Source organism: Hyperolius riggenbachi, chromosome 4, assembly GCF_040937935.1.
Source record: "Hyperolius riggenbachi isolate aHypRig1 chromosome 4, aHypRig1.pri, whole genome shotgun sequence".
In the NCBI taxonomy this organism is placed as follows: Eukaryota; Metazoa; Chordata; class Amphibia; order Anura; family Hyperoliidae; genus Hyperolius; species Hyperolius riggenbachi.
In genome coordinates this window covers 398,027,906-398,041,275 of record NC_090649.1, presented here as the reverse complement: position 1 = coordinate 398,041,275, position 13,370 = coordinate 398,027,906, and the positions used below count along the sequence as shown (strand labels likewise).

At 44.8% G+C, this 13,370-nt stretch overlaps 1 protein-coding gene across 2 annotated transcripts in view; it reads right to left on the bottom strand.

Annotated features, from left to right (window-relative positions):
- NPHP1 (nephrocystin 1) overlaps positions 1-13,370 on the bottom strand; it is a 111,551-nt gene that overhangs the window by 97,759 nt on the left and 422 nt on the right. The window contains exons 2-3 of one of the 2 annotated variants that reach the window (XM_068232259.1): positions 11,060-11,097; positions 7,146-7,243 (exon numbers count right to left, since the gene is read on the bottom strand). In XM_068232259.1, the coding sequence (XP_068088360.1) occupies positions 7,146-7,243; positions 11,060-11,063 (102 nt within the window). In that variant the 5' untranslated portion in view covers positions 11,064-11,097. The remainder of the gene's footprint in view (positions 1-7,145; positions 7,244-11,059; positions 11,098-13,370) is intronic. The other variant, XM_068232260.1, reaches the window with a different exon arrangement.

The window sequence follows — 13,370 nt, the reverse complement described above, 5'->3', positions numbered from 1 at the left end:
GTTCAGCAAGGTATTGATTTTTCCATGTAACTAAATGTAGCTGGTTCACATCTATGCGCTGCGCTGAGCAGCGTTACAGAAACGTAGTGTTGCAGGCATTTCTGTGCGTTGAGCTGGAAAGCGCACAGCAATGCAAGTGAATGGGTCCGCTTTTTTAGCGCATAGAAGCGCGTACAAGCGCATAGAAGCGCATGCGTTTTTTACCCCTAATTGGAGAAAAAAATACATTTACATACAAAAACAAAGTTTTATTGACAACTGCTGCTGGTACAACAAGCAAAACGTGCTTTAAAGAAGCGCAGCGCAACACACAGGAACGCGGACGAAAGCGCGCACAAGCGCATGCGTTTTTTACCCTGCGCTTTAACACGTTTTTCAGCGCAGCAGATGTGAACGAGGCCTAAGAGTGTGTAATGGGCTGAAAATGACCAAAAAGCCCTCTTACTAAAACCGTTATGCAAAACAAAAATTTGCCTTCTTAAAAACAGAACACCACACCACACCAACCTGTATAATCGCAAATCTGCCAGACATAACATTGTGTAACCTGGCTGCTTTATCACGACATGTGCAGGATTGGTTGAATGGTTGTTTAAAACAAGTTTGTTTTCAAATTATGAGCTGGAAGCAGAGGTAGCATTGCCGTAGAGTTTCTCAGGTTTGTTACATACCAAATTGCCAAATATTCCAGTATGCCTCAAACACTACATAGTCTTTAAGGTGCCCATCAATGGTACAATCTTTTCAGATGCAATATTTCCCCACAATTTTTACAATTGTAAAATCCACCATTCAGATCTATTACATTTTCTGGTCCAATGGACCATAGAATTGTTTTACACTGATTTTCGCCACACACTGTGCAGTTTTCTGTACGATTCGATTGTAAAAATCGCATTGAAAGATCGCATCTGATAACAAAAATTGTACCATTAATGGGCACCTTTAGAGATACAATACAGGCATGCAAAGCGATCCTCAAACTTTTAATTCTCCCGGATAGCAGTGATGTTAGCTCTTTAGCTGAGGTCACTGGAGTTAGCAGTGCCCAGGAGACGGGCGCATGGTACTCTCGCAACCTCCATGCCGTCGATGAAGATGGGAGGTGGGGTGGAAGCAGCCTTCCTGAAATCTATGATTAGCTCAACAGTTTTTGTCGTGTTTAGCGCTAGACTATTCTCTTTACACCACTGGCAGATTCTCTCTACCTGCTGACAGTACTCCTGGATATTATCCTTAGTGACCAGGCCGACAATGGTGGTGTCATCAGCGAACTTGATGACCCTAACAGAGTCTGCCATGGATCTGCAGTTGTTCGTGTAGAGGGAGAACAACAGTGGTGACAAGACACAGCCTTGTGGTGCACCAGTGTTTGTTGCCATAACTTTTGAGTGAATATCGCCCAACTTGACGACTTGTGTCCTGTTGGTGAGAAAGTCCGTGATCCACAGGCGTAGGCCAGGATGGACACCAAGTGCAGTTAGATCATCCTGGAGAATGCATGGGCAGATGGTATTAAAGGCCGAGCTAAAGTCTAGGAGTAGTATTTTAGGGAAGCAGCCAACAGTAGGGCAGCATAACAGGCAGAGGAGAAGGTGTGGTGGGGGGTCTTTACCCTGGCTGAGCATCAGGCGGTGGAACGAGGGCCACCGAGGTCAGGAAATCTTGATGGTCGAGCATTCGTGCCCAGTGAGTCCAGGGGTAGTCTTGCTTCTCAGAGGTGACAGCCTGAGTGCAGCTGCGGTGTGAGGCACTCCACTTGCTGGCATGCAGGCCTTGCCTCCACATGGTAGGGCCTAGCAGGACAGAGTGGCATCCGCTGGAGCTTGCCTGGAGATTCAGCCACTCATCCTGGGATCGGTTATGGCCCTGAGTGGAGGAGGCTGGCTGCCCGTTGGGGGTTCGTTTTGGCTGCTCTGGTGGTGGCTGGAGGTTGTGGCCGTGGAGATCCTGCCCAGCATGGGGAGGGAGTCCCCAGCGCGGAGAAGTTCTACGTGGGTGGCCTGAGATCCGGAGAGCTGCGTGTGCCGTGCAGCAGCAAGTGCAGGCTGAGTGGGATGCAGCCCGGACTGGTGGTGGAAGGATCCCTCAGCTCTTCTGCTGGGAAAGGTGCACGTGGTTCGCTGGCGCTGGAGGAAACCGGCTTCTCCACGTGTGTGGCCCATTTGCTTATTCATTCCTGGTTTTGTAACCATGAATCATCATTTTACATTTGCTTGTATAAGCTGACCTGAGTGAGTATAAGCCGACCCCCTAACTTTTACTTAAAAAATGAGGGATAAAAATGATTGACTAGAGTATAAGTCGAGGGAAGGAAATGTAGAGTTCTAAAGTCATTGTTCTGTTACCCATATACTACACAATAAGCACCCAATCCTACAAATAACTATTCCCCCCCGGCATATGCAGCGAGGGTTGAGAGGATATGGAGCCATGTCTGTGTCTGCCATCTCCCCTCCAGAGTGGAGTAGTATGTAAATTACTGCTGTGTTCCCACCCGAGTTCCCCCTGACATATGCAGCATGGTTTGCCCGCATTTTCAACAATGCCTGTGTCCCTATCCCCCTGCCAGAGCGGAGCAGCATGTAAATGTCAGCTGTGTGCTGATCTTGCTCTATGCAGAGTGATAAACAGCAGAGCATGCTTATTTCACTTACCAGTCTATCAGTGCCGCTGGGATGCTTCTTCAGCTTGTCCTTTGCAAGCTCATCCCTATGACGACAGCAGTGGTGTGTGTAATGAGAAGCGCCACTAGAGGGCATCATACAGATGAGCCTACAAAGCCTCTGCTCTCTTTTGGGCTACTTTTTTAGTCCAAAAAGTCGGCTTATACTCGATTATATACAATATCTAATTCATTTCTCTTTATTTTTATCGTCAATACAGACATTTTCCTAACTGATTCCAAGTTGCTCAGTTGGACGTATAAAGAGGAAAAAGAAATGTTCACACTGCATGTTTAGCCAAAGTAGACAAGACAAGACAAATAACATTTATATTGTGCTTTTCTCCTGGCGGACTCAAAGCGCCAGAGCAGCAGCCACAAGGACGCACTCTATAGGCAGTAGCAGTGTTAGGGAGACTTGCCTAAGGTCTCCTACTGAATAGGTGCTGGCTTACTGAACAGGTAGAGCCGAGATTTGAACCCTGGTCTCCTGCGTCAGAGTCAGAGCCCTTAACCATTACACCATCCAGCCAAAAGATGATAAAATTAAACGTGGCCAACAGCAAAAGATTACAATACGGAAAATAATAAAAACCTGAAAACAAGGTACATTTCAAAGAAAGAAGAATGATAGATACAGAAGTTATGCGCATCACTTTACTGGTTATTGTTATCTCTCCAGACACTTGGAGGCGTCCCAAAAAAAAAAAAAAAATATATATATATATATATATATATATAATTTCCCTCTAAAATGAAGGGACAAACCACAATAGGTAAACAAGTTTATTAAATGGACATTCAGACATGTTTTGTGGATCGCAATCCACTTCCTCAGATCAGTACAAAAAAGTGTCTTAAAGAGTAACTGTTAGGCTAAAAAAGCTAATTTAAACCTCTATTCTCCTGTGTTAAACAGTTTAGAAGGAAGCCAAAAAGGCAATACTGAAGTTAAAAATCTCTCTTACTTTGTTGTTAGCTGAATAGCAATCCTCTTTATCCCCAAACTCCTTAGGAGGCCGCAGGCCGCATAACAGACACTGCAGAGCATTCTGGGAGGGTTTTTTTCTCTCCACTGCACAGGGAGTGCAGGGAGGTCCTCCCCTTCATTTCCCTATCCCGGCCTAAGGGTGCTTTCACAGTGGGACGTTACAGGCTCACGTTACAGCAACCTGTAACGCAGCCCAACTCACAGCACTGAAAAATCAATGTGCTGTTCACAGTGCACAGCATTAGAGTATACTGCAGGTATCTGCTATTGTTCCTAGCCACATGGCTAATTAATATTCACAGCACTGCAGTGTTGTCCAGATCATGAACAATTCGGATCTTTGATCCGGATCTTTTTTGTGAGTGGAATCATCCGAGATTCGGTTCACAGTGGATGTCTGGAAGAAACAGGAACTGCAGCTTCGGTGCACAAGCACAATCTTCCTGCTGCATCTCTCCCTTCTCCATTAGCACCCTCAATGTGCCCTCATTCTCCTGCACCTCTCACTGTGCTGCAAATGATTCAAAGATTCGGTTCAAAGATCCGGATCTTTTCAATGATCTTCATACAAGACAGTCAAAGATGGAACTTGCCATGAACTGTCAGGAGCATCAATCTCTGCAAATACTATATAAAAATTCTGTGAAATCCAAACGTGGACAGTGAAATGCATATGTAATGTAAGTACAGCCAATACTTAGCTACTGATATATGTGTTTTTTTTCTCTGAGACCTTATACCTAACAGCTCCTCTTTAACCACTTAAGCCCAACTGGACAAGATTTCTCGTCCAGTTGGGCTGCGCGCACTCCCGCGGGTCGCGCGCGCTCCCGCGGACCCCTCCGTGCGCGCCCCCGCTGCTGGCCGCTAGCCCACCGATCAGTGAAAGGGATTATAAATCCCTTGCGCTGATCGGACCCCCCCGGAGAAAAGCCGACAGCGTCTCTTCAGACGCTACGGCTTTTCTGAGCTCTGGTCTCCTTTCTTCTGCCTGGGAGCGAGATCGATCGCTCCCAGGACTTTTTGATTCTGGCCATCTTGTGGCCAAATAGCAAATTACACCTAAAATAAAAAGTTTTACAAGTAAACATATAAATATATTAAAAAAAAACCCTGTTTACCTCCCACACCAAAAAATACCCACATACAAGTTTAAATAAAAAAAAATAAAATTATAATAATAAAAAAATAAAAAAAAAACATAAATAGTTACCTAAGGGTCTGAACTTTTTAAATATGCATGTCAAAGGAGTATATCAATATGATTTAATAAATTATGGGCTTCTAAACAGTGATGGACGCAAAACGGAAAAAATGCACCTTTATTTCCAAATAAAATATTGTCGCCATACATTGTGATAGGGACATAATTTTAACTGTGAAATACCCGGGGCATATGGGCAAATACAATACGTGAGTTTTAATTATGGAGGCATGTATTATTTTAAAACTATAATGGCTGAAAACTGAGAAATAATGAATTTTTTCCATTTTTTTCTTATTCTTCCTGTTAAAATGCATTTACAGTAAAGTGGCTCTTAGCAAAATATACCACCCACAGAAAGCCTAATTGGTGGCGGAAAAAACAAGATATAGATCAATTAATTGTGATGAGTAGTGATAAAGTTATTGGCAAATGAATGGGGGGTGAAAGTTGCTCGGATGTAAAAAAATTTCAACCCTTCGGGCTTAAGTGGTTAAAACAGGCGTGTATCCTGCTGCCTCTAACTTTTTCCCTTTGGAAGGTGGTTCGACTGCATTGGGCCACACACCGTTGCCATATCTCTCCAGAGTTTGGAAAATACTTTTACAAAAACAGTCATGCCAACAATTAAGGCAATGTAAACGGAGGTTGAGCAAAAAAAATCAACTAATAAAAGCATTTGTGCACTGGAGTCATCCGGTTGCTATCAACTGTATTTATTACTGCAGCCGGTTTTCCACATGGATTGTGATATGTGATGACATACTTTTGGAGATACATGTTCTTATTATTTCTTCTTCTGGTCCTAGTGCAGAAAAGCTCTTATGTCTTATTATATTTAGTTTACAGAGACATGCATTGCCATCTGCTGCAACTCTTTCTTGTTTTTATAATAACTATTGATCTTTGTTTTGTTTTGTTTTTCTAAATGCTTTCTATCCAGACAAGGAAAGCTCATTCTTTTACAACATTCTTTTTTTTTACATTTAAAATAATTTTTGTATATAATATTCCTTACGTTAATACTTGGAGCATGAAAGTAAGGCAATTTTTTACTGTGACGAGCATACATGTAATATCATTGTCAAACCTGAATAAGCAAAACATCTGATTGGTATCAGCAATATGTTCTACAATTGCAACCATGAGCAATCTACAATCTGAAAAATCTGCAATCTAAATTACCAGGTGTGACTGACAAACTGTGGAATTGAATTAGTGACTTGCCAGTGCTCCAGGCTGATTTATTGTGAACAGCAACTCATAGGCTACAGCCCCTGCAGGCCAAACCCAGCACTTAGTATGCACACACACATACTCTGTCATCTCCTCACTAATTAGCCCCTCCCCCCAGTGGTGAGGTAGCGGCAAGTCAGCTCTGTACCAATGATCAGATGCAAAACCTTCCCCCCGGGAGGAAGTGACTGATCATCTTTTTACCAGGAGATCAACTTCCCCCCCCCACACACACATACTCACCTGCACATAATGGACGGCCAACTCTATACCGCTGCACAACACAACACCATGAAAGTCCTCCAATTTTCTTAATCAATGTTTATTATGTGTACTACCATTTACAAGTCCAGTACTAGTTAAGGTGGCCATACACTTTACCGTCGTTATCCGGCCAATTTCATATTTCGATCATATGTGCTAGAAACCGATGCCACAACATGCCGGTGAGATTGATTGCTTTTCGGCCGAAATCAATTGAATCGTCAATCGTACCAGATGGAAGGTTTTGATCGGTTGGTGGAAGGTTCGGGAATGCCGCAGATCAACACTCCACAGAGTTGCACTACATTCAGCAGTGCAACACTGTGGTTAGATACATTCTTAATAGATTTCCAGCTAAAATATAATACAAATCAGTGTGCAGTCTGTGAAGGGTTTTAATCAGACAGACCCCTCTCTGATCAGTTTATAATCTGAGAGGGATCTATCTTTTGGCCACATCGACCAGTCTACGGCCAACTTCAGATGGGAATGTAGTCTAATGATACTATTTCAGTCGGCATTGACATGCCATAAATCTTGGTAAGATGGCACAGTGTTGGCTCAGTAACATGGCTGCATCTATGCATGAATACAGGGTGCCAGTACAAAACATGCCTGAAGCGTGACGCGTAGCACTTATTGGTTGGCCTAGTCCAATGTGGTAAATCATAGCACAAGACTGATGTGATGGCTCCTAATGTGAACAGACTGGCTTCTATAGAATATAGCTATTTTTACCACCCTAAGCATATTAAAAGGTAGCTTCACCTTAAAGTCATTTATACCTGTTTTTTTAGATCATCTGTGCCCCTCACTGCATTTTGCAATGGACCTCTTGTCTTCTTAGACATTGTCTTATGTTTCCAGGACACGGAGGGGTCACCTAAAGACAAAGTAAAATGTCACAGACATTACATGACAAACAAAAAAGGAGTAATAACTGCTACACTAATGACACGGGGCTGACAGAATCACATCCATATACAGGTAGGCCCCGAATTACAAACACCCAACTTATGAACGACCCGCCGATTGTAGCCAGATTCAATACCGAGCTATGTGCCATCCCTGCCACTTCCCCAGCCGCTTCGTGCCCTCAGTTATCTGTTACCTGAGCGCTCGCACCAAATATGCGATCAGCTATCTCATGGCCAAGCGCCAGCGCCAGAATTAAGCCCCCAACACCCACAGTCACAATTTTGTGTTAAAGTCTATAAGGTTGCCGTGAAATGACAGGCTCCAGTGCGCCAAAAACAATTATACACAATCAGCTAACTCATAGCCAAGCACTGACGCCAGAATGAATTCCCTGGTGCCCTACAGCTGCAAACTGGCATTGCAGTCTATGAGGGCATTGTGAAACGACAGGTGCCAAAAACAACTTCTTCGTGTTCTGTACCGTTTTTATTACAGTATATTTTTGTGAATTACACGTCAACAGTATCGTATACATTGCAAGTTGTTTAGCGCACATTGGAAACTAGCAAAAAAAAAAAAAAAATATATATATATATAGTTTACACTGTATGTCCAAATACAAAGTTGTCTGAAAGGAAAGGAGCGCTGTAAAAATAGCGCAGGAGATTTGGGTGCAGCCGGCGCCACCATAGGTCGTAATAGGAATTATGGCTATAGCAGCGCTCGGTGAGTGATTTGGGTGTCGTCAGAAGACGGAGCACAAATTACTACAAAAAACACTGTAATTCAGCCGCCAGCAATAGCTGGAAGCTGAATTACATCTTTCCCCCACTATTCATGACAGCTTGGAGGGTGAATAGTAATTAACGCCGCCGGGACTTGTGCAGGAGCAGGGTGAGCCGTTTATTGGCTTCCCCTGCGGCAAAATCTCAGGCGGCTATGTAATAGGTACGCAAAGGGAAGCACTTATCTACAAATACCATATATGCAGTACATATTGGACTTAAAAACAGCCAGAACTTGTTTGTATGTAGGGGAACGTATGCTAAACTGAGCTTACAGCTGCCACTTCATCCATTTAATAGAATACATAAAAAGTATTGCGACTCAGTGGCTGATTACATGCAAGCACACACTAAATCTAAGTAGCCCCAGCCTTGAAATCAAGGTGAGAAAAAACAAAACTTTACTCCCCTGGGGTTTCTTCCAGCCCCTTGAAGTCTTTCAGGTACCATGCTGAAGCTCCATTGTCCTCCTGCAAGTGGCTTTTAGGCTGTGTTCTCACTTGAGAGTAAAACTGACACTTTTTGTCTATTTACTGAAATGCAAAACATGACAGTGAACGGCTTCAGTTTTATTTATAGGAGCCGCTCACACTCTGTCTGCCTGCAACAAATCCACTGGATCTGTTGTGGTAAGCGGACCGCACTTATGTGGCATCCATGATAATCCCGGACAGGCAGTTCCCCATATATCCTATGGCAGCAATGTATTTGTCCCTGGCTCCAGCCAGAGCACAGCCAACCATCGGAGTGGACACTACATTACCAAAGGCCATATGTGGTCCGGCTGCTGCAAATGGGAACCCACCCTTCATTTTGGAAGCTTGCCGACCCAGGCCGTGCCATGGGCTTCTGACCCGGCTTGAGTCCGCAAGCTTCCAAAACTAAAGACAGCTCGCTGGAGAACAACGGAGCTTCAGCGTGGGACCTCATAGACTTAAAGGGGCTGGAAGAAGCCCCATGTGAGTAAAGGTTTTTTTTCTCACCTCGGTTATCCTTTAGGCCAGTTTTACACTATTTTTGTGCTGCGGTGTAATGCTCCTGCCGCATTCCATCGCATTGCAAAAAAACAACAATCATATGACCCTGCAGCAGAGTGCGCCAACAGGGTCATATGCATAGTGGCCCTCCCCCACTTCCCCGCTCACTTTGACGTACTCCCTGCTGGGCAGGAAGCACATCACTGAGATTTCCATCGCCACAACACACCGCACTCCATCATTTACACCAGGGCTGTGGAGTCGGACCAAAAATCCGCCGACTCCGACTCCTCAGTTTAGGATTCCACCGACTCCGACTCCTCCAATTTGCATATTACAATTGTGTTGATTAACAGTATGTAACGTGAAATTCGTCTCTTAACTGCCAACGCTTAGGAATTTTACAAGACAACTGAAGTGAGAAGGATATGTAGACTACTATGTTTATTCCCTTTAGACTAAAACTAGTCCTTGGTAAGAGTACTTGTAAAAGGTACAAACTGGAACAAAGAACATTTATCAGGCCCTAGGCAATGTGACTGTGGGTACATGTAAGAGTGATGTGCAGGTACTCTGCAGGGGAATGAGGAGATTCTTCCTCTATTACACATCTGAACATGGATCAGGCCCTAGGCAATGTGACTGTGGGTACATGTAAGAATGAGGTGCAGGTACTCTGCAGGGGAAGGAGGAGATTCTTCCTCTATTACACATCCTCATGCACAATCTGAACCAGGTTTATGAGTGACAGACAACACCTCTGTGTTCAATGTGCACAACATTCTCAGTGGATTCCCTGCAGCTCTGTGGAGAGTGGATATGTAGAGTATAGTAGTACTGTGTAACAAAGTAAACCTGAGACAGATGAAATTAAAGTTTTATACATACCTGGGGCTTCCTCCAGCCCCCTTCAGGCTAATCAGTCCCTCGCTGTGCTCCTCCGCCACCTGGATCTTCTGCTATGAGTCCAGGTACTTGAGCCAGTCTGGTGTAGTGCGCATGTGCACACTCCGCCGCCGGGAGCGTACTACACCTGCGCAGCACTATTGCACAGGTGCAGAATGCTCCTGGCTGTGGAAGCGGCACGTAGCCAGACTGCTCTGACTGGCTGAATTACCAGGACTCATAGCAGAAGATCCAGGTGCTGGAAGAGGACAGCGAGGGACTGATTAGCCTGAAGGGGGTTGGAAGAAGCCCCAGGTATGTATAACACTTTTCTTTTCATCCGTCTCAGGTACCCTTTAATTTGTAGTCACCAAACCAAATTTTAACAACGTGTAAAATTATTTGATTTCATGAGCAAAGAGAGTGCATACATTTGCATTCACCAGCATCAATGCAGAATTATTTCCATCTCATTAACCATCTCTATTAGTGACACGGCTACACATCAGGCTTTATTCTTACAGCATAGATGTTGTTTCGTGTATATATAAGAGATTCCTGTGAACACATCATATATACTGTACAGTCACAATCAGATATGTATATCTGACTTTAAAAATACGGGGACTGCTTTATTGAAGCAGCACAAGTAACTAATTTTGATTGGTTTATTTCATTTTTGTGAACTGAACACAGCTATTACTGTATATATACATTATTTTTAATGACTATTATCTGAGAAATAGAACATTTTATCATATTTTCTATTTTAATTACAGTTACAAATTCATTAGGAGTCGGTGCATTTTTTTCCCGACTCCGACTCCAGGCACCCAAAATTGCTCCGACTCCACGACTCCGACTCCACAGCCCTGATTTACACTACAAGCGTCGCACACAGACTTCCATTACCCCAAGTACCGTGCAGTAATGCGCTGCTGTCGATACAGAAACTTCTGGTGCACCGCAATAAGCCCCCTTGCAGCAAAATAGGATAAAACAGCATAGGAAGTTAGGAAGTGTAAAAGGGCCATTGAAGTAAAAAAAGTCAAACTACAGTTTAGGTCCATTTTAAAAACAGCCGCAACCAACTAGTATAGCAGTGGCTATTGACTAAGTGGTCGTATATCTTACCCATCTTAATTCAAATATCCTTCACTTCCTCTGAACAGCTGTATTAAGAGAGAAGAGGGGGTGAGAGAGGGCAGAGATAAGAAAAAACAGCCAGAAAAAGAGAAGGAGGACCAAGATGTGGGGAGACAGAAAGTACAGAGAAAGAGGACAGAGAGGTGGGGTTAGACTAGAGAGGAAGAGGACACAGAGGTGGGGTGAGACTGGAGAGAAAAAGGAAAGAGAGGTGGGGTTAGACTAGAGAGGAAGAGGACAGAGAGGTGGGGTGACACTAGAGAGGAAGAGGACAGGGAGGTGGGGTGAGACTAGAGAGGAAGAGGACAGAGGGGTTAGGTGAGACTAGAGAGGAAGAGGACAGAGGGGAGGGGTGAGACTAGAGAGGAAGAGGACAGAGGGGAGGGGTGAGACTAGAGAGGAAGAGGACAGAGAGGTGCTACTGGAGAGGAAGAGGACAGAGAGGATGGGTGACAATAGAGAGGAAGATGACAGAGGGGTGGGGTGAGACTGGAGAGGAAGAGGACAAAGAGGTGGGGTGATACTGGAGAGAAAGAGGACAGAGAGGTGGGGTGACAGTAGAGAGGAAGAGGACAGAGGGGTGGGTGAGATGAGACTGGAGAGGAAGAGGACAGAGATGTGGGCTGAGACTAGAGAGGAAGAGGACAGAGGGGTGAGGTGAGACTAGAGAGGAAGAGGACAGAGGGGTGAGGTGAGACTAGAAAGGAAGAGGACAGAGGGGTGAGGTGAGACTAGAGAGGAAGAGGACAGAAGGGAGGGGTGAGACTAGAGAGGAAGAGGACAGAGGGTAAGGTGAGACTAGAGAGGAAGAGGACAGAGGGGTAAGGTGAGACTAGAGAGGAAGAGGACAGAGGGGTAAGGTGAGACTAGAGAGGAAGAGGACAGAGGGGTGGGGTGAGACTATAAAAGAAGAGAACAGAGGGTGGAGTGAGACTAGAGAGGAAGAGTAAAGAGAGGTGAGCAGAGACTATGGAGGAGGAGGAGGACAGAGGGGTGGGGTGAGACTAGAGAGGAATAGGGCAGAGAGGTGGAGTGACACTAGAGAGGAAGAGTACAGAGAGGTGCTACTGGAGAGGAAGAGGACAGAGAGGATGGGTGACAATAGAGAGGAAGATGACAGAGGGGTGGGGTGAGACTGGAGAGGAAGAGGACAAAGAGGTGGGGTGATACTGGAGAGAAAGAGGACAGAGAGGTGGGGTGACAGTAGAGAGGAAGGGGACAGAGGGGTGGGTGAGATGAGACTAGAGAGGAAGAGGACAGAGGGGTGTGGTGAGACTAGAGAGGAAGCGGACAGAGGGGTGGAGTGAGACTAGAGAGGAAGAGGACATAGAGGTAGGCTGAGACCAGAGAGGAAGAGGACAGAGGGGTGGGGTGAGACTAAAGATGAAGAGAACAGAGAGGTGGGGTGACACTAGAGAGGAAGAGGACAGAGAGGTGGGGTGACACTAGAGAGGAAGAGGACAGAGAGGTGGGCAGACACTATAGAAGGAAGAGGACAGAGAGTTGGGCAGATACTATAGAAGGAAGAGGACAGAGAGGTGGGCAGAGACTATAGAAGGAAGAGGACAGAGATGTGGGCAGAGACTATAGAAGGAAGAGGACAGAGAGGTGGGCAGAGACTATAGAAGGAAGAGGACAGAGAGGTGGGCAGAGACTATAGAAGGAAGAGGACAGAGAGGTGGGCAGAGACTATAGAAGGAAGAGGACAGAGAGGGATGGAGAGGAGTGGCGAGACTAGAGAGAAAGCGTGGAGAGAAAGGGGACAGAGAGAAGGTGAGGCAAGACTAGAGAGGATACATGGAGAGAAAGAGAGAGTTCAACATTGAGCATTTGTCACTCCATTAAGCAAGTTAAAAAAAAAAATAGCAATAAAAGCGCCTCACTCATTTTCTTCTAATTTATCTATGAGTTAAAAGAAAAGGGTTTTAAAAACAACTCAGTCAAGGGTTACATTGACAATGAAGCCTTGCGATGATCATTATAATCACATACAACACGCAATGCGATTATATTGTAAATATAGGTTCACATAAGTGCATTAGCAGTGGGGTGCGGCAGAATCCTTTAAAGAATAACATGAAGCATGTTGTGTGGTGAAGCGTACTTTTCATATTCAGTATGCAAAGCGACACATTACACTCGTAATGCACAATGCGACTATTCCCCTCCATTGCAATCCTGTTTTTAGAGGAAGTGGAACACAACGCTCCATTGTAAAACTAGCCTCACAAGTCTCTGGACCCGGGCTGGGCAGTTCTGAAAATATGGGATAAATATTTCCAGCAACAAATTAGCTGAA